Source organism: Mobula hypostoma, chromosome 11 (assembly GCF_963921235.1).
Source record: "Mobula hypostoma chromosome 11, sMobHyp1.1, whole genome shotgun sequence".
Lineage (NCBI taxonomy): Eukaryota > Metazoa > Chordata > Chondrichthyes > Myliobatiformes > Myliobatidae > Mobula > Mobula hypostoma.
Genome location: NC_086107.1, coordinates 110,247,000 through 110,267,480, shown reverse-complemented (window position 1 = coordinate 110,267,480; position 20,481 = coordinate 110,247,000). Strand labels below are relative to the sequence as shown.

General features: G+C 39.2%; 1 protein-coding gene across 15 annotated transcripts in view; it reads left to right on the top strand.

Moving 5' to 3' along the window:
- The window catches only part of LOC134354103 (activating transcription factor 7-interacting protein 1-like), a 154,098-nt gene that overhangs the window by 97,980 nt on the left and 35,637 nt on the right, over positions 1-20,481 (top strand). For all 15 annotated transcript variants that reach the window (XM_063062876.1, XM_063062869.1, XM_063062867.1 and 12 more), the window contains 4 exons: positions 3,338-3,453; positions 6,778-6,866; positions 8,045-8,665; positions 13,225-13,316. In XM_063062876.1, the coding sequence (XP_062918946.1) occupies positions 3,338-3,453; positions 6,778-6,866; positions 8,045-8,665; positions 13,225-13,316 (918 nt within the window). The remainder of the gene's footprint in view (positions 1-3,337; positions 3,454-6,777; positions 6,867-8,044; positions 8,666-13,224; positions 13,317-20,481) is intronic.

The following is a 20,481-nucleotide window of genomic DNA, read 5'->3' as shown; positions in this document are numbered from 1 at the left end:
TGCCCTTCTTATTATACAGTGCGTCTTTACAATGAAAGCTACTTATCAATGGCTTTTACATGGGCTGGTGATCCAAGTTGTCCTATTCCATGGTGCCTAGTCTGTGCAAATTAACTTACAAATGCAGCAATGGCTCCAGCAAAATTGAAAGGACACTTAACTACAAATCACAGCCATATGACATGTAAAAGTGCTGATTATTCTAAATGGCTATTGGAATCTCAAAACAAATCTTTTAAAGCTTTTGTTAATAAAGTCATAGTCAGTAAAAGGAAGCGGGAAGCAAGTTATTTAGTAGCAGACTTATTACCCAGAAAAGGAACAGTCGCACAGTTGGTGAGGACCTAATAATGACAGCCTGTAAAATTATAGTGGATAAAATACTAGGTCAAGATGCAGTATGAGAAATTGAAAACGTTTCACTCTCAAACAGTTGACGTATTGACATGTCACATGATGCTGAAGAGGCTTAGTGTGATAAACTGAAAAACAACAGCTTCTCTATCCAGTTTGATGTGTCAACATATTTCACCAATAAATATCATGTAGCTTTTGTAAGATTTGTAAATGATGGTGAAATTGAAGAAAGCTTTTTTCTGTTGCAAAGAGAAACCCGAAACAATTAAAGGCCAAGATATATTTAATGTCTGGTGTTTATATCTGGAAACAAAAGGTCTGTCTTGGAGGATCTGTGTTGGCACCTGTACTGATGGTGCCCCATTCAATGGTTGGTTCCATGAGAGGTTTCATTTATCTTTTTTTTAAAAAAGGGAAAATCCTGATATCGTCGCAACACACTGCTTCAACATTGCAAATAAATTTTCATGTTGTAAATAGCAAAATTAAAATCAATTTACAACCTTTATTTAAATTAAATCTTCTGAGCCTACCTTTAGAAAAATTAAATCCCATTTTGGCTTAAGCCAGTTCTTTAAAAGAAACTTGTTATGTTTGCCTTATGAGTTTTAAAAATTTATTAAGGGGAAAGAAAGATTAATTTCAAGAAAGGTAAGCTAAACTTAACTACCTGTTTTTTTTCCCCAGGAAAGTTTGGCTAAAAATCCATTCTCTACTCAAAACAGCATTGACAATTATTTTTGGATTACTCAGCTTATTGATCATGTTGACGTACCATGAGCCGTAGATACAATAAATTTTATGCAGGGGTTCGCTGAGACCTGAAAATTACTCCATGCTAAGAAGGTTGAGAAAGGCTGTTCTGTATTCTGACTTTAACCAAATTCGCAAAGGTTGATCATCTTCCGTAATTCTTCATTGTTATCAGAATTGTATTGTTTTCTGTTAAAGGCTTGAATCACATATTAAATAATAAGTGGAAATCCTGTATAATTGACTCTGCTTTTATTATGCAGATCTGTTCACAAATTATTTCTCAGTTGTGTTCCACTCATGTACATCTCCTGATGCAACTCTTATTTTAGATCATATGACATGGGATCAGATTTAAGCCATTCATCCCATCGAGTCTGTTTCACTATTCAGTCGTGGCCGGTTTATTTTTCCTCTGAAACCTATTCTCCTGCCTTCTCTCCATAACTTTGACACCCCTACTAATCAATTGTAGCTCCCCTTAACAGGAAATTATTAAAGTGTTACATGACATTGTGATTCTTAGAACGCATGGTTGTGCTTCTATCAGTTCTAATTCTACATTATGTTCCTTTGGGAATGGACGTATTTTTGTTCCATCTGGTAAGGTTTGATGTGCTAATGAGACTTAAGATTGCACCTGTGGAATTGAAAAATGCCAAGCATTCACACGGTAGAATACTTGGAAAGAAACTTAATAACTGCTTTTGTACTTGAAGTTAACACTTGTCACTTGCAGTGAAGTTATCTGCATATCATGTTCTTCAGTTGACCAGGGAGAGAAAAGAATTTAAAAAATCACTGCACCAATATTCTTTAATACATTGTCTTGCTTGTGTCCTCTAAACGTGAACCTTTTTGCCATATGATAAATGCACTATCATTTAATATTCTTTAACATTCTTTCTTTAGCTTTTTATCTTTCATGGATGTTGTCCACAGCAGTTATTTGCCATTTGGCTGGTAGTCTCATTAGCAGTAAACATCTCTGTATGTAAACAATTTTTTTTTTGTGTGCATTTCTGTTCAGAACACTCCATATCTTTGCAGATTCCCACTTTTTATTGATCTGCAACACTGAAATCTTAAATTAGCACATTAATAAATGCCTTCAATATTCCCACATTCTGCTGAATAAAACTATGTTAGCATAGAGTAGATGCATGCTGGCCTTGCTCTCCAGTTTGTCACTAGGATTTGTTTCTTTACAAATTCTAGTCTTTGACATTAATTAAACCTGAGAAATGAAACACTAGTGGATAAAATAAAGGTTTCAGAAATATAACAGTTTACAGCATTTAGAGAATTCAAGCTCAGAAATGGATTTAATATCATTGGTACGTGTCATGAAATTGTTGTTTTGCGGCAGCAGTACAGTGTAATGCATAAAAATACAAAAAAATTACAGTAAGAAAAGTATATGTAAAATTAATTTTTTTAAAACTGTACCCATTAGAGTATGAGGGCTGGACACTACTTCCAAGAGTGATGATTCGGAATGTGTGGAAAATATGTTCATGCAGAGTGATTATAATCGGGAAGTGTGTGTCTGTAAGTGTGGTGAAAGCAGAGTTGATCAAGACTTTCCAGGGTAAATTGATGTGGCATTTGAGAGAAACCCTAACTTTCAGGGCTAAGACGAAAGAGTGGAGTAATATGACTAAAGGAATTGTGCACAATGAGCCAGTGTGGACTCAGGAACCAGTTGATTTCCTCCTCCTGTACTGTACCGAATCTATGCTTCTTTAATTTTTGTTAAAGAGCAGAAGGTTTCTTTTGGTGGGCCGCAGAGAGGCTGGTCATTTCAAATCCATTAGTACTAGAACTGCTTTTCTTCACAAACCAACTGGATACTATTAACAGGAATTCTGCAGATGCTGGAAATTCAAGCAACATACATCAAAGTTGCTGGTGAACGCAGCAGGCCAAGCAGCATCTATAGGAAGAGGCGCAGTCAACGTTTCAGGCCAAGACCCTTCGTCAGGACTGACGAAGGGTCTCGGCCTGAAACGTCGACTGCGCCTCTTCCTATAGATGCTGCTTGGCCTGCTGCGTTCACCAGCAACTTTGATGTATGTTGCTTGGATACTATTAAGGGCAGTTGGTACAGTGTAAGTTATTTAAACGAACCATTTGATGTTCCAGAAACTTGTTATTCGCTCGTGTTTTGAGGGAATAGAATATCGACTTGGGAGCATGTATTCTTACTAATTTCTGTTCTTCCCAGAATATTTCCATCTCGATACCTCAGCAATCATCTGGAGTTCAGACTACGCAACCCAACTCTCCCAGCAAATCCCAAAATCCCCCCGTTTGTTCTTCTGGCAATGTGCAATGTCGCAGGTAAAACAGCTCTTGATTCATTCTGCCACTTCGTTTAAAGTTTAAATGATTTTTTGATTCTTGTGCTTGGTGCCCAGTGAGTCTTCTATTTAATCCCAGTTTCAAAGGTACATGAAATGTATACAATATACATCCTGAAGTACTTTTTCTTCACAAACATCCACGAAAACAGAGGAGTGCCCCCAAAGAATGAATGACAGTTAAATGTTAGAACCCCCAAACCCCCCCCAGTTCCCTCCTCCCACACGTAAGCAACAGCAAAGCGGTAAACACCCCCCCTCCACTTGCAAAAAAAAGCATCGGCACCCGCCACCGAGCCCTCAAGTGTGCGGCTAAGCATCAGCAAAGGCACAGACTTGCAGTATCCTGAAGACTACTCATTCACTTGGTATTTGACATACCACAGGCTCTCTCTCTCTCTCTTCCTAAAAGGGAGAAAGAGGTGTCTTCGTTTCACAGTGAGAGGAGAGACATAACAAACAACTTGCTGAGTTACAATGTTAAAAGCCCGTTGCGTGTCTTTTTTCCGAGCTCTGTGCCACAGAACTCAGGTCTCTGGGCACACAGCCAGCAGCCAGCCCCCTGCTTTCGATCTTCTGTCTCCCACAACAGACCAGATTCCTGTAGTGACACCGACCTTTGGTCTGCCCGTCTCTAGAGCCATGAGATCCTGGATCTCCGAAGATGAACTAATCTCCTAGACCGCATCCTTGGCATATCGAATAACGGCCAGTCGTGAAACCTCGAGAGCAGGTCCCATTCCTACATAGAACCAAAGTCAGCTTGTAACTCCAGGTCAGGGTCTTCAAAAGAACCCTGAAAGGGAAAAAATGGATTTATTAAAGATGGAAATAGCTGTTTCCGAAGATGCGAGCAAAGGAACCGCCATTAGGCGCCATTGTCTCCTCCTAAGCTCCTCCCCTAGATTCCAATCCTCCTTTGATGCCAATTAAAATAGGATAAAAGGAAAAAAAATTGAGATACATAATATAAAAGGAAGGGAAAGAACTTCTTTAAAAGATTCACCCAGAGATAAACATTACAAAATTGTGAAGTGATTTTACATGAAGATTCAGATGCGGGCAGAATGTTTCTGGCTGCTGTTTTAGTACATGTCTTGTAATATGAATTGGCCCATGAGCCAAGGCAGCCAGATGCAGTACAGTTCCACATCTAAGCACAGTGTAGTGTCTAACGGCCACACAAGTACTCGCGTCCGACGCTAGTTAGCAACTGTTAGGCAACAGTCTCCTGTCCCAGTTAAGCAGCATAGTGTCCCAAATAAACGAAGGGAACCCTGGCTGTTTTCTTGATTAGTTTTTGTTCTTTTAAGAGTTATCCCAAATAAGCATTTGCCCCAATTAACAGGAATCCTCTGTATTTGAAATCTAAGATATTAGATTTATATTTAGAAACTTAAATGTAGAGGTACAGCACAAACAGGCTCTTCTGGCCCAACGAGCCAGTGGCACCCAATTACACCCATGTGACCAATTAACCTACTAACCCACAAGTCCTTCAAATGTGGGAGGAAACCCAGGAGGTTACAGGCAGAGCATAAAAACTCCTTACAGACAACGGTGGGAATTGAACTGGTGCTATAAAGCAGGGGTCCCCAACCTTTTTTGCACCGCGGACTGGTTTAATATTGACAATATTCTTGCGGACTGGGGGGTGGGGGGCGGTGTTCAAGTAGGGTTGCCAACTTTCTCACTCCCAAATAAGGGACAAAAGTAGCAGTCAAATACGGGACACTTGTGTTTACCCCGAGAAAGACTACCATGACCATGAAGCCTTGCGGGGGCACCTGTGTGCGCATGCGTGCACCTGCTGGGTTTTTTCTACAAATCGGTTTTGGCTTAATCTTCCCGATTCTGTTAAGTGAAACTACACTGTACATACATTATTTCTACTTTATATAGGCTGTGTAATTATCATATCATTCCTGCTTTTTGGTACGATTTGGTAGGTTATTTTTTGGGTCTGGGAACACTCAAAAGTTTTTGCCATATAAATTAATGGTAATTGCTTCTTTGTTTTACGCTATTTCCGCTTACGAACGGTTTCATAAGAACGCTCTACCTTAGAGGGGGAAAAACGGGACAAGGGTGGTCCCGTATGGGACAAACCAATTTAGCCCAATATAAGGGATGTCCTGGCTAATACGGGAAAGGTGCAGCTGACTCATATCGCCAAATCATATCGTTTCCTCGCGGCCCGGTGGTTGGGGACCGCTGCTACACGGTGTTACACAAGCTGCTGTGCTACCATGCCATCCTGTCTCACTCAGTATTATTCAGAATTGTCTATCCCAAATGGAATTCCATGTATAAATGGGGTTCTTGTTGGAGATTATTGCACTTCAGCTAGTGCAATTGAAGTGTTTCTACTGCAGATGGAAGAAAAGTATTTGGGTGTTTACAGTTTATTTCCTACATATCAGTATCCACTCGATGGTCAGAAAGTTGAATTTTCTAACTCTTTGTACCTCCATGGAGCACTGGAATTTTCCTTCATTCTTTCTGGCTGTAGTTTAGCAAAGATTACCTTTGCGGAACTTGTGATGTAAATCCAGGAGGTTTTCTTTAAAGAATTAACTGTGCTCAAATTTGTTTGGATCTGAGGTAAATACTGCCTCAGGATATTGCTAATGCTAGAAATTTTCAGCTACAATTGAACACTCAAGCATTTGTCATTTCTGACTTAATATCAGCTTTTATCTTCCTTTTTCCCCATATCTGAGAGAACTTTCACAACTCTGTCTACTTCCATTTATTTATAATTCACCGTTTGCTTTCTTAATGTTTAATTTCCTCACTAAATGTGATGCCGATAACTTCACTGGGCAATTAGCTTCTCTTTAATGGCCCCAGCATTAACCTGTAGTCCGTCTCGTTGTCATTAAAATTATCCTAACTCAGATTGCATTTGTGTTGTTAACTTTATAATTATAATGAATGATGGAAAAATGGAGGGTTTTGTGTCAGGAAAAGTAATATGAAAGATCATTATGGAAAGACAATGATTTGTCTCAGAGTAGGTTATAAGATCAGCACACCACTGTGGGCTGAAGGGCCTATACTGTGCTATACTATTCTCTATTCTGTGTTCTAGGTAATATATTTTTCTTTCTATTTCTCCCCTCCCTCCAACCTATCTAATAATCTTTATCCATGGTGAATTTAGGGTTATTTCCAGGTCCATTATTTTGTGCCCTCAGCAAATGACTTTTTTTTAATTGTGATATAAATTTCACCTTAGAAAAAAATCAGCAAGTGGCAAGGATTGTAATAAGCTTTGTTCCTTGTTGTTTTCTGTTTTCAGTGGAACAGTAAGGCAGATGCTGGATTTAAGAAGAAATATGGCAGATATTTCAGCAGCAGTCCAGCCTTCTACAAATTCCAGTAATAAAGGTACTTGCAGAACAATTCAGTGCCATTGCATAGTATCTTCTAACTGCACTTGCATTTACTCTACTCTCTTTCGTCTCTCAGCAGAATCCTAGCATGCCTGCCGGACCTGCTAGTTACAGTAAAATTCTAACAATCCACTATCCAAGTATGGGAAATCCCAGTCATTCAGCATCTTCTGTCATGTCGGCCCTGCTCCCTTGAAGTGCCTGGGCCACCTGTATCTCACTTTCCCCTGAAGCACACTGGTTTCACTGGCATATTTATTATACTACTGTGTGACGTCTTTGAAAAATAAATTAAAAGTGTGTTGGAGCATTAAGTAAAACAACATCAAATAATACAGAAAATCTGCCAGTCCAGCACTGCCTAATTCTGAGCATGCCAGGTTAATGGAGTTTTACTGTAAACTGCAGGATGTGGCTCCAAAGGAACTGATTTGTGAGAATATAATGTTTTACTACTTTTAATTGAGGAAGAAAATTCTGCTTTTCAGAAGAGAAATTCGGGTGATTTCTTCTTTCCTTAGGATTCAAATCACTGGCTTCTTTACTGGACCTATTTGGTTTCCAGCAAAGTTTTATAACTTTTATATTTTCTGATTATGTGTTGCCCTGAAGAGCAGAAGAGAGAGCAGGACTTAAAACAGTTAATATTATTTTAAGCATCCAATTTGCCAACTTTTTTTTGTTTGAGATTTAATCATAAGTTTTGCGATTTAACATATTTGCCATCCAGATAAGAGAAAAAGATAATTGCTGATTTGTTAGAAAGTAATTTAGGGTATTATAAGAATTTGTAGATACCCATCAATTTCATTCACATTTAAAACAGTTATCTTGTTAACTTTAATATAATGAGATGCCAGTGTTGCTGTGTTTTCGGCTTAATGACTTGCTCTCTTCACGTCTTCTGGGAAAGCATCAGCAGTTGGTTCATATGGTACCACAATATTAAATCTGTATCCTACTGCCCCATTGTGTCATGTGTTTAGGCACCAAAGGGTTGTACAACATATCTGAATTGGCCCTGCCCATTTTGCAATCCTACCATCAGTCAAATTAAAGGCTTAACCACCAGACTAGCCAACTGCATGGGTGGGGGCCATTATAGTGGATGAATTGGAGTAGGAAGTATATACTATTTACAGACTCTAATTAAAGGATGTTTTGCCGTTGCAGGGTCATCTGGTCGTGTGCTTCCTCCTCTGCTCCCAGCAACTGCCGCAGTGGTAGGAACCAATCAGTCACTGCCAACCTCTGGCAGTAACCAGCCTATGCCAGTATCTCTACAGTCAGTGCCAGTATTACTTACCGTTCCAGTGGCAATGTCTTCCCAACCTCAGCTCCTGCAGGCGTCACCAAACACCTTGGTGACCAACCAGCAGCCCGGACTGGAATTTTTACCTGTTCAGTCCCAACCCTCGCTTAACAACCTCCCGAAGTCACTCGCATCACAAATGCCAGCAAATGTAGCAAAAACAAATGGTGCTAGTACTTCTTTGCCAAGCCCAGGAGTCCAGAGGAAGTCCCCTGCAACGATGGGATCAATGCAAATCAGTAGCGCAATTTCCAGTCAGACTGCTTCTGTGACTAGTACTCAGACTGTTCTTTCACCCCAAATTTCCCGGACGTCACAGCAATCTTTGAACTCTCCAGGACATTTTAGCCCTTCAACAACTTCTAGGCCTGCAATACAGCCAAGGCCTTCACAGACTTACAGCCAAGGGCAAATGTCTGTGTCATCAGGTCAGCCTTTACCTACCAGTTCAGATACAACCAATACAGGAACCTCCAGAACAGGTAATGACAACTCGTGTGCAGCAAGCTGTATGTTCATATTGAAATTATGTCTTCTGTGCATTCATTAAGTTAGCATCATATTGCTGGGTTTTATTGTGCTGCCTTTTACTGTCAATAAATTTGTAATTTTTCCGTGTTGTTAAGCTGTGAAAAGGTTTTACCTATAGTGCCTATAAAAGGTATTGACTACCCCCTTTGGAAGTTTTCATGTTTTATTGTTTTACAACTTTGAATCACAGTGGATTTAATTTGGCTTTTTTGACACTGATCAACAGAAAAAGACTTTTTCATGTCAACGTGAAAACAAATCTCTGCAAAGTAATCTAAATTAATGACAAATATAAAACATAAAATAATTGATTGCATAACTATTCATCCCCTTCAAGTCAGTATTCAGTAGATGCACCTTTGGCATCACAGACTAGACCTCTGCTGGAACTTAATATTCATTTCAGGATATAACATTTTGGAAGGAATAACAATACTTTGAGGGAGGGTTATTAAAGATGAGGGACTTTAGTGATATGGAGTCTAAGGAACTGAGGGTTGTTTGGGTAGGTTAAAGGGAGACTTAATAGAGCTGCTCAAAAGAGGAACTAATCCCATTGTCAGATGGGCTAGTAACCAGACGTCCTAGGATTAAAAGGTAATCAGAGTAACGATGAAGAATGGTAGGGAGGGGAAATTGGAGAGAAAAAAATCTGTATTCTGGCAAGCATACCATGAAGGGAGAGTGAAATGTAATCATAAAATCAATTTTAAAAAGTAATGTACTTGAAGAAATTTGCAGAGATCTGTGAAAGAATTGGAAAGTAAGTCTGCTCGGTTATGCAGCTACTGGAGCTGCTGGTGTTCTGATTTTGATATTGACCTCTCCGGTAGCTCTGTTGGTCTTCCAAGGTGCTAGCATAACAATGATGGACTGAAAGACCACCTGCTGATTCTCTGACATATAAATTTATCGGTAACCTGCAGAAGAGTTGAAGGAGCACTGATGCTGGAATTGTCTGGAGTCTGAAATAAGAAAATGCTGACTTTATTCTTATATTTTATCCCTATTCCCTCATTCCCAACTAAGTTGGTTAAATTCTGGTTTATTGAAATGCATCTTACTGAATTTGTTTAGTGATTCATTGGCCCCTTTAATTGACAGTTCAGGAATTAAAGGGTAGACTAAGCAAGTATAGCTAACACTTAAATGAACCTTGCAACTGAGGTAAATTAGTTTCCCACTTGCCCTTAACCGTGCTTCTGGAACTTCAGCCGTATAAAGGCTTATTATTATATGTCAGTAACGTTGGGTTACAGTGTACATTGGACTTCTGGGATTTAACAAAAAAACAGAAAATGCTGCAAATGTGCTGTTCATTGCTTCTGTTAGTAAATTTGAAACAGCTTGTGAGACCATGGTGAGAATGTGTCGGCATGCCCAAATAACAAAATACTTACAAAGCAAAATAAGGTAGCAATTTTGCTATTATATTTCGGACTTGTAGCTGGATCTGAGTAGAGCTTGAAAATACCAGTTCGCTGGCGTACCAGGTGGTCTGAGTATCCAACGCAAATGTTTTCCTAACACTTAAAAGGCAAGTTCTTACCAAGGTAATATATTGCATGGTACACAATAGAAAATGTTCTTTGTACAGTGGCATATTGTCAGAATTATTGTGACCAACCTCATATCAGATATGCTGCTATATTTGGAGTGGTGCAGCAAACTGATTGTTTTATGCCTGCAAACTTGTAAAAATTCTTTCATATTTATTAAAACCTGAGTAACCTCAGGCTTGTATGTATACTTAGACTGGTCTTAAAAGGGAGAAAAAAAATTGTTGGACAGATTCCACTATAGCAGTAGTATAGCATAATGTGAAATATCTAATGTCAGTTGTAGGGAAATTGCTGGAGGAAATTCTTAGGGATAGGATATAGGAGCACTTGGAAACCCAGGGCATAATTAGGGAGAGCCAGCATGGCTCTTACCACCTTGACTTGAGTTTTTTGACAAAGTGATGAGAGATTGGTAAAGGTAGAGCAGTAAATGTTGTCTACATGGATTTTGGTAAGACATTTGACAAAATCCTTCATGGGAGGCTAATCCATAAGATTAGGATGCATGGGGTCCACGACAAATTGGCAGTTTGGATTCAGAACTGACTTGTGCATAGAAGACAGAGAGTAGTGGTTGAAGGGACGTAGTTGAGCATGGAGTGAAGTGTGTGGTGTTCCACAAAGATCTGTGCTGAAACCTCTGTTGTTGTGATGTATATAAAAGACCTGGATGAGAATGTAGATGTGGGTTAATAAATTTGAAGATGATACCAAGATTGATGGAGTTGTGGGTAGTGTAGAAGACTGGTAAAGTATGCAGCGCGATATAGATGAGTTGCAGATATGGGCAGAGAAATAGCAGATGGAATTTAACCCAGATAAATGTGCGTTAATGTGGCAAGACCCTTAACAGTGTTGCTGAGCTGAGAGATCTTGGGGTCCAAGTTCATAGCTCCTTGAAAGTGGATACACAAGTCAATAGGGTCGATGAGAAGGCTTATGAAATGCTTTTATTAGTCATGGCATTGACTTTAAAAGTCAAGAGGATATGTTGCAATTTTATCGGACTCTGGTTAGGCCACATCTAGAGCATTACATACAGTTCTGGTCGTGCCACTGTAGGAAGGATTTTGAGGCTTTGGAGATGGTGCAGAAGAGACCTGCCAGGATTCTGCCTAGTTTAGGGGGTATGTACTATCATCAGAGGTTGGACAAAGTTGGGTTGCTTCTTTGAAGCAACGGAGGCTGAGGGGAGATCTGATAGAAGTTTAAAAGATTGAGAGGCATAGATAGAGTAGGTGGAGAGTATCTTTTTCCCAGGGTAGAAATGCCTAATACCAGAGGGCATGCATTGTAGTCGAGAGAGGGTAGGTTTAAAGAGGATGTGCGAGTTAAGTTTTTTTATTCAGTGGAGGATGCCTGGAATGAGCTGCTTTGTATCGTGGTAGAGGTACATTAGGCTTTTAAGAGACATTTGGATAGGCACATGAATATGAGGAAGATGGAGGGATGTGGATGTTGTGTAGGTAGGGGGGATTAGTTTTGGGGGTTTTTTAATTTAATTTTTAGCTGCTTCAGCAGAACATTGTGGGCCAAAGGGCCTGTTCCTGTGCTATGCTTACTGTTCTATGTTCTATCAAATGCAGTTATTCAGCATTCAATCCAATCAGCAGCCAACAATGTCACAAGAAGCTTACTGGTTTACCTCCAGTTTATACAGAACTGATTCCTGGTGAGGACCAAGATTTTCCTCGTATTTAAATGAAAATCTCAGTTCAGGGATCGCCACCCCGTAATATGTAATTAGAAGATATTATTTATGATGAACTGGTGTCATTATCTGGTGTTGCTGTGCAGAGTCAAGTGTTGACATATTTTTGAAGGCTGGCCTATTTTTAGATAATGAAATTGAGGGTAATATTAGGGTGAGAAGCAGGAAGGTAATGGGCTGTTCCTTGGTGTTTTCCACAACTGAGCAGGAAACAAGCTATTCAAGGAGAACCTCAGGGCTGTGCTAGATAGAGAAGAATAAAACAGAGAGGCAATCTCACTCACCTGGGCAATAGAGGAAAACCGCATGGCTTTGGTGAAGAAATCGCATGGCCATCACTACTAAAAGCTTGTGTTGATATGATAGAAGATTATAGATGCGCTGAGATGGTATTGCGTACTACATCAGGTTAAAAGAACTGGTAATAGTGGTGAAAGAAGTGGTAAAAGAAGTGTAATACTTACAGATTAGTGAGTTACACCTAGTGGAATAATACCTTGCACTATATGAGGTACCCTTTTAGTCCTGAAAAACAATATTTTGAGCTTTGTAGTTAAAGCTTTTAATCCCTACAAATTCAAAAAGTAGAAAAGCTACTTTGCATAACAACATGTATTTAACAATGGACTAGACTAAAGTAAGTAAAACATAGCCACCTCCTATTATCATGTCTGTGAGTTTAACAGAATCAATTCATTTAAATTTGAAAATACGACCAATGTAACTCATTTAAATTTTCATTGAATTTGTCCCAGAAATCATGAAAGGAAGCAATTGATGTATGACCTATCACCTTTTTGGATCTAGATATAAATTAGAAAAACTGCAGAAAGTGATGAAAATGTGGACAGCCAATACTAATAGTAGCACAAATGACTCACAGATTTTTAAAGAGCTAGAACTGTGGTGTTTACCACATCGGTCAAAACAAAGACAATTGAAAATGAGGTAGCAGAATGTAAAGGGCCAGTGCTTATGATTTAAGGGACAATTTCAAGATGCGTCATTGCCTTCTGTGGCACCTTTTTTGTTGAGCTTCAATTGGAGTTGTAAGAAAAATATTTGTTCAAGTTGCTGGAGCTCATTTTAAAACTAGAATTGCACTTGCAACCAAGAAGAAAGGTAAGTATTGTAGCGATTGTTGGGACAAAGATACTTTGAATGAAAATGTCTTTAATCTTTCTATCATCCTTGTGTCAAACTGAAATATTAATGAACTGCCTTTACTCATTAACAGAAAGTAGCCTCAGTCAGGCCACCCAGAGACATTCTACAGCGGTTCCAGGAGAGTCAACAGCCACCAAGAAGGCATCCCCTAGTGGCAACCAGGTGGGTGTAGCACATTTATCCAGACGATTTTTAGCTTCATTGATAGTTCATTAAGTTGAGACTGCTGACCAGTGTGGCTAGTGGAATAGTACAGTTATTCCTGGCTGTTGTCTGTAAAGGAAGATGGTCAACCCAAAATCTTCATATTGTTCCACTCTCAGGTTAGTTGGACATGGACCTGCTTGCTCCACTGGCCCACTAAGGAGTGACATGCTCTTCAGGTTAACTTCTCCACTGTCAGTAAATTATAAAATAACCAAGCCTTTCGTTGATAAATTTACTAAGTCCACAAGGGATCTGATCTGAAAGAGATGCCACAGCTTTTCACTGTCTTCATATCTTAAAATTTGAGATGCTAAGTTGTAAACTTCCACAAATACTCAGAGGTGTGATGTGAAGGGAGGGCAGAAAGCCTTAAGTTGTGCATTTATAACTTCCCCTTGCCACAAAGAAGACAATTGTACAAACCACTGTTTATTTAAAAAAAATGGAAGGGTAAAATTTGTTAACAATTGTGCATTCTCTAAATAAACTGGAAAGATTCTCTGAATGAAACTAGAACAGCACAGCATAGTACGGCTCCATTCACTCCTCAAAGTTTGCGGCTAAAATATTTCCGAATGCTTCAACACAGTGGAAATTGTGATGTGATTAGCTGCTTTGCCTCAGAACAGCATTTAGTCTCCGCATACGGATGAAGCACATCAAAGTGCTGACACACAAGTTGTTCAATCAGTCAAGGTTCATTTATCAAACATTGTAAGCCTTTTCCCATTTCTATTACAGATTCTCTTCTCTACAGCAATAAAATTTTTCCAGTTCTTCTAGAGAATACAGACATGATATGGATGCTTTCTTCCCCATTTGGAATCATGATTTCTCAGTAGCTGAAAGATTTGCCAGCTATGATAGAGATTTAGTGTTATTTTCCTTTTCCAAACTCAAAGCCAGTTTGGGTTTTTCTGCTGTTTATTGAGTGACAATATGTAATGCCATGGTTTGTAATGTGTTAAAGTGATTGGTTATTGGGATGTGCGCTGTTGAGTATTGGCACACCCTTGCGGAAACATTAATAACAAGCACCACCTGCTGGATAATTTGTTTTTTTTTTAATATTTAAAGTATCATATCAAAAAATTACGTATTACTCCGCAATTCACAGCTGTCCGAAAAAACAGCGCCTCACTCCCCACTCTACACCTATGGCATTTTCGATGGCAGCACACTGCTCAGTTTTGAGGACCAATTGGCAGATGAACACGTTGCCAGTGACGCGCTTTTAGATGGAACCCGACGGCACGGTAGTGTGACGGAAGATGATCTCATTGGTCTCGAGGAGGAACGCAACGAGAAGAACACACGCAAGCAGACAGATTGGGCAGTGAATATCTTAAAACAGTGGCTCATTGAAAAGGGAAAAGATGATAAATTTGAAGCTATATCAGTGGAAGAACTTAATGGTATTTTGAGAGAGTTTTATGGCACAGTGAGGAATCATGATGGTAACACTTACAGTATCTCCAGTTATAAATCAATCCGAGCTGGTTTAAATAGGCACCTTAAGATGCCTCCTTACAGCCGGCAAATCTGCCTGATGCAGGATAAAGAATTCAGCGGTGCCAATAATGTGTTTCTGGGTGTGCTTAAGATACTAAGAAAGCAAGGGAAGGATGAAACAAATCACCACCCTCCCATTAATGCAGGTGACCTACAGAAGATCAGAACATCGGGGGTCCTCGGACTTCATACACCCCTGGCACTCGTGAACAAAGTCTGGTTTGACCTGCAGTTGCACTTTGCCAAGCGTGGGCGGGAAATCCTTAGGGACCTCCCTCCAAACGCTTTTGTTATTAAGCAAGACTCCAACGGACGGCGCTATGCAATGCTAAAATATACTGGGAAAAGCAGAGACCCGCTGAAGCTGGGTCGGATGTATGATATGCCAGGCGATGCAAACTGTCCAGTCACTTCACTTGAACTTTATATATCTAAGCGGCCACCTGACCCTCCTGCTTTTTACCTTCACCCTCTAAAATTAACACCAGAACAGTTACGTGAGCAACCTGTCTGGTATAAACGTGAGCCAATGGGGGTAAACTATCTGGGAAGCATGATGCCTAGGATCAGTGTTGCTGCCAGACTCTCCCAGAGGTATACCAACCATTCGCTCAGAACCACGACTGTTCGCCTCCTGTGCGATGCAGGCCTTGGAGCACGGGAGATCATGGCACTTACTGGGCACCGCTCAGAATCCAGTATTAGAAACTACTGGGGAGCTGCTGACTTTCAGTACCGAGCCTGGTCCGACATGTTAGATGATGCAGGATTCAACTACATTTACACAACTCCAAGCTCTGTAGTACATGAATCACAGCCAGGAACTTCATCTTCTGCAGGGAATGTAGCGGCATTAAATAGCAGCACAATGCCTGGGAAAAATAGTGGGATCTTCTTGCAAAGCTGTGTCATAAAGCAGGAACCACTAACATGAACTGTGTAGTACTGTGAATGAAATTCAATAAATATACAGACAAAAAAAGTAATGTATTGTTTTAAAAGAATATATAATAGTTCTGAAATGGACAACTGGAAAGTATGATCATGTGCAATTTCATTGTTATATTTAATATGACTGAAGGAGACTAGTTCTTTAAATTGAGCTTTTGATCAATAGAGGTTGGCTGTTTTATATATAATTGGAAGTTACTTTAATGATTCCCAGCTTTAACCCTGAAGTATATTTTGTCCTTTAAAGCTCTGATTTTTAAAGAAGGGGCATCAAAGATGACGAAGCTGGGAATCCACACTGGTGTTGAAAGTGGCTGCACTGTGGGTTCAAAAGTTTACGATGTGGAGACCGCAGATTTGAGGTGGAGATCTAAAAAAGCAGCACCTAGGCTTTGCTGTTCCACCAGGGCTTCTGAAATTGTTACAACCTTTGTTACAGCACTGATCAAAACACAGAATGTCAATTCTAAATGGTACTTACTTAACCTGCATTAAAATTGTTTTAATTATAAAACTTATGAGAAGGTAAATCAGAAACTGATCTCATGTCAATAAAAAATACAATATGTGTTTCCTATCAGTATCGGTTTGAATCTGATATCAAATACCAGTCCTTTCGTAGTGTTAATGTACAGTAATGGTTGTATACGTCCGTACAACACATGGATTGTATGCACTTCCAACACAACCTTGCATCACATTAGCTAGGACACGCATTTAAACTACCATCCTTGCTGGATATGAGATACTGTTGTTTAAGCTCCCGTGGGTAGCCTATGTTGTAGGAGACATTCTTGGAGTCTTATTGTAGCTGTCCTTGCAATAGATTGAGAGGTACTTTCATCTAATGGGATTTGGGAGATAGAATCCCTTTCTATCAGTGGTTCTTGAATAAATAAAATGTATATATCTGCCCAACTGTATATTTTTGTTTCCTTTAGTTGCTATTAATGCTGCTGAAATAGAGGTATTCTCATTTGAACTAGCAAGATGAAGTTTGTATTGGGAGGAAAAAACTAGTTTCAGTTTTTCTTTATTTTATAAAATCCATATAATTTGTAACTAATTTATATCAAAACTAAAATAAGATGGAGGGTGATTTTTGAAAGGGTGTGGGAATTAAGAGATGCGTTAGATCACGTACTTTTATGTATTCAGCTCTTTAAAAGGAGTGGGTTGGATTGATATAATTGCTACAGAAGCATGTTGATGGATCCTTGGTTTTTTTAAACTGAGGTGTAGAGTACTAAAACGCAAAATCTTTCCAAATTACTAGTTCAGCCATGGCCAAAGTATCTAGTTTTTGGGTATCCGCTTTTGCGGACAATGTGAAGCTCTTAATATGGTATTATATCAAGTATAAAATACTGCAGAAGCTAGTACTATTCTCATTAGAGCAGAAATAGTTAAGTGAATATTTGTGCTCAAAGTTAAGAGGGGTTTTAGTGAGATGAACAAAACTGCTTCCTTTAAGGGGCAGTAACGAGTAGACACTAGTATAACTTATTTGGCAAATAAATTGTATTTTTTTAATACAGCAGGTTATTATGGTTTGGGTGAAGGCTCGTATAAATTATGATATGAGTAATTCTTGTTGCCTACCTGCAGATTTCACTAAACAACACCAATGATGTGCTTCAATTCCTTACAGATTATTTTTTGAACTGGCAACAATTAAATATTACCCTACATTTTATTTGAGAATCAATGGAGGCTAACAATCTTGAATGGTAGGAACTTCCCCTTATGATGCATACTCCATCTTTATCCAGTGAGATTATATTCCTTTAGCTATATGACACCTTTTTCCAGTTTATTTTAAGATAATTGCTCTGTAATAATTATAAAATAATTACTGGTGCAGAACTTGTCAAGTCTGTAACAATATATTTACTGTTTTAAAGGGTTAACTATTTAAACTGCACTGTTATATGTAACAGTCTTTAAATGTAATTAGTGTTGACAGTTGGGTTCTGATTGAATATACAGTGGATTCCAGATAATTGGGTCATCAGTTAACTGGGGCAGCCACTTATTTGGGGCAACTCATAAAGAACAAAAATTCTAATCAAGAAAATAGCCAGGATTCCCTTTATTTGTTTGGACACTATTCACTTAATTGGGAAAGGAGACTAATGCTGAACGGTTTCTAACTAGCATCAGTCATGTGCACTTTTGTGGCGATTAGACACTGCACCTTGCATGGAGCGAACAGTTTTTAGATCGTGCCAGTTGCGTGTGCTTGTGATATGTTATCCATTTGGGCCGAGGGACACCGATTCAAAAAGCAGTGATTTTTGATAATTCTGATTTTTATTTTGACTTTAAAAAATTTCAGACTCTTGCCAAGATGGCACGAAAAGATTTGACACTAGCCGAAAAAGTTACCCTACTGGATCAAATTAAAAGTCATCCGCCTAACACCACTTATCGTCGGCTGGCGGAGATAACTGGAGTGCCAAAATCTACGATTGCACGCTTGATACTTCAGCAAGATAAACTGCGAGAATGGGCATTACGTGAGGGTCAACAGGGAACATCCCAAAAACGAAAGCGTGAAAGTAAGGATCCAAATGTTGAAGAGGCCCTCAATCAATGGTTTTCCATTGTAACTGGTCGAGGTGTACGTGTCAGTGGACCAATGTTAAAAAACGTGTCAGAGGAGCTAGCTAAGAAGCTGGGTCACAAAGATTTTAAAGCAACAGATGGTTGGTTGTTTCGGTGGAAACGTAGGCACCACATTAAATTCAAGAAAGTACAAGGCGAGAAAGATGGTGCTGATTCTGCAGGTGCAGAAACATGGAAATGTACAAAACTCCCTGAAGGTTTGGAGGATGCAGTCATCGAAAGCATTGTATCATAACACCAAGGCAGGAAATACGAAGACAAGGAAAATGATGAAGATAATGCATCTGAACTTGAACTAGTGACTATATAGGATGGTAGGAAATTTATTGTTAGATTATAACATTGATTCATGCAGGAAGGCAGTGAAGCCAGTTCATCATCTGCACTGGGTGTCTGCGTTGATTTTGATCATTTATAGCCAATCAAGAGAACACAACAGTATACACTGGATGAATTCCTCCGTCGATACCGATTAGGAACTATAACAGTTTTATAGTACTGTGGTAGTACTGGTAGTGTTCTAATTTATCCTGCATTTCTTTTAAATGGATAATTTGTTATTCAGTTAAACGGTAGCTTGCCTTTTTAAAAAATATATTTTAACTATTTCCATTGTTGGATTCTGATGCTTTTGATCCAAGGTTCTTTCAGAGGTCAAGAAAGAGGCAAAAAACTTGTTGCTTCACAATCATTTTATTAAGCACTAATAGAACAAAGAGAATTGAAAACGAGAAGTAGCGAGAGGCTAGTAGGGGTAGGGAAAGAAGAAGCAAAGAAAGAAAGATGGTGAGTCAATATGCTCAGCCCTTATTTCATTCAGATTTGTAGACAAGAGTTGACCAATCAGTTCAACCCTATCAAATAGTTCAATACCAAAGAAAATTCCAGAAAGAGGCAGAACTGTAACCACTTGGAAACAGGCTGAACAATTACATGTATATACACGTATATAGGTAATTATATACAATACAAGCAGGCAAACATTGTTAAAACTGCAGAGAAAATAACAATTATAGAGTCTAACACCATGAAACTTTGGCTATTTGAGCCAAAATATACTGGGGTCCCAATGTGTCCCAATTAACTGGAATCCACTGTGTATTAAATCATACTGGAGTGATAGGGCTGAGGATGGGGTAGTTGATTTACTAACAGGGGCAATGTGTAGTGAGGCTGCTAGCAAAGAGGCTGATGATAGGGCAGAATTACAGTGAATAGGATTAGCTGCAATGTAAAAGAGAACAATATTGAAAAAGGTGATGGATACAGGATTTTAAAAGTGTTACCTTTGAATGCTTTGCAGATTACAGAATAAGGTAGATGAACTTGTAGCACAGATTGGCATGTATGACATTGTGGGCATCACTGAATCATGGCTGAAAGAAGATTATAGCTGGGAGCTTAACGTCTAAGGATAGACATTATATCTAAAGAGCAGACAGATAGGTAGAGGCGGTGGTGTGGCTCTGTTGATTTAAAAAATGAAATCAAATCCTTAGGAGGTGACATCGAATCGGAAGGTGTAGAATCCTTGTGGGTACAACTAAGAAATTGCAAGGGTAAAAAGACACTGGTGGGTTTTATGTACAGGCCTCCGGAGAGTAGCCAGGGTGTAGGCTGCAAATTACAACGGGAGATAGAAAATGCATGTCAGAAGGGTAATAGGATAGTCATGAGGGATTTCAATATGCAGATAGATTGGGGAAAATCAGGTTGGTGCTGGATCCCAAGAGGGAGAATTTGTAGAATGGCTTTTTGGAGCAGCTCGTGGGTGAGCACACTTGGGGATCAGCTAATCTGGATTGGGAGTTGTGCAATGAACTGGAATTGATTGGATACATCAAGGTAAAGGAACCATTAGGCGACATATATCATATATCTACTATATGATAGAATTCACCCTGCAATTTGAGAATTACAGTGGAGTAAAGGAAATTACAGGGGCATGAGGGAGGAGCTGGCCCAAATTGATTGGAAGGGAACACTAGCAAGGATGACGTCAAAGCAGCAAGGACTGGAATTTCTGGGG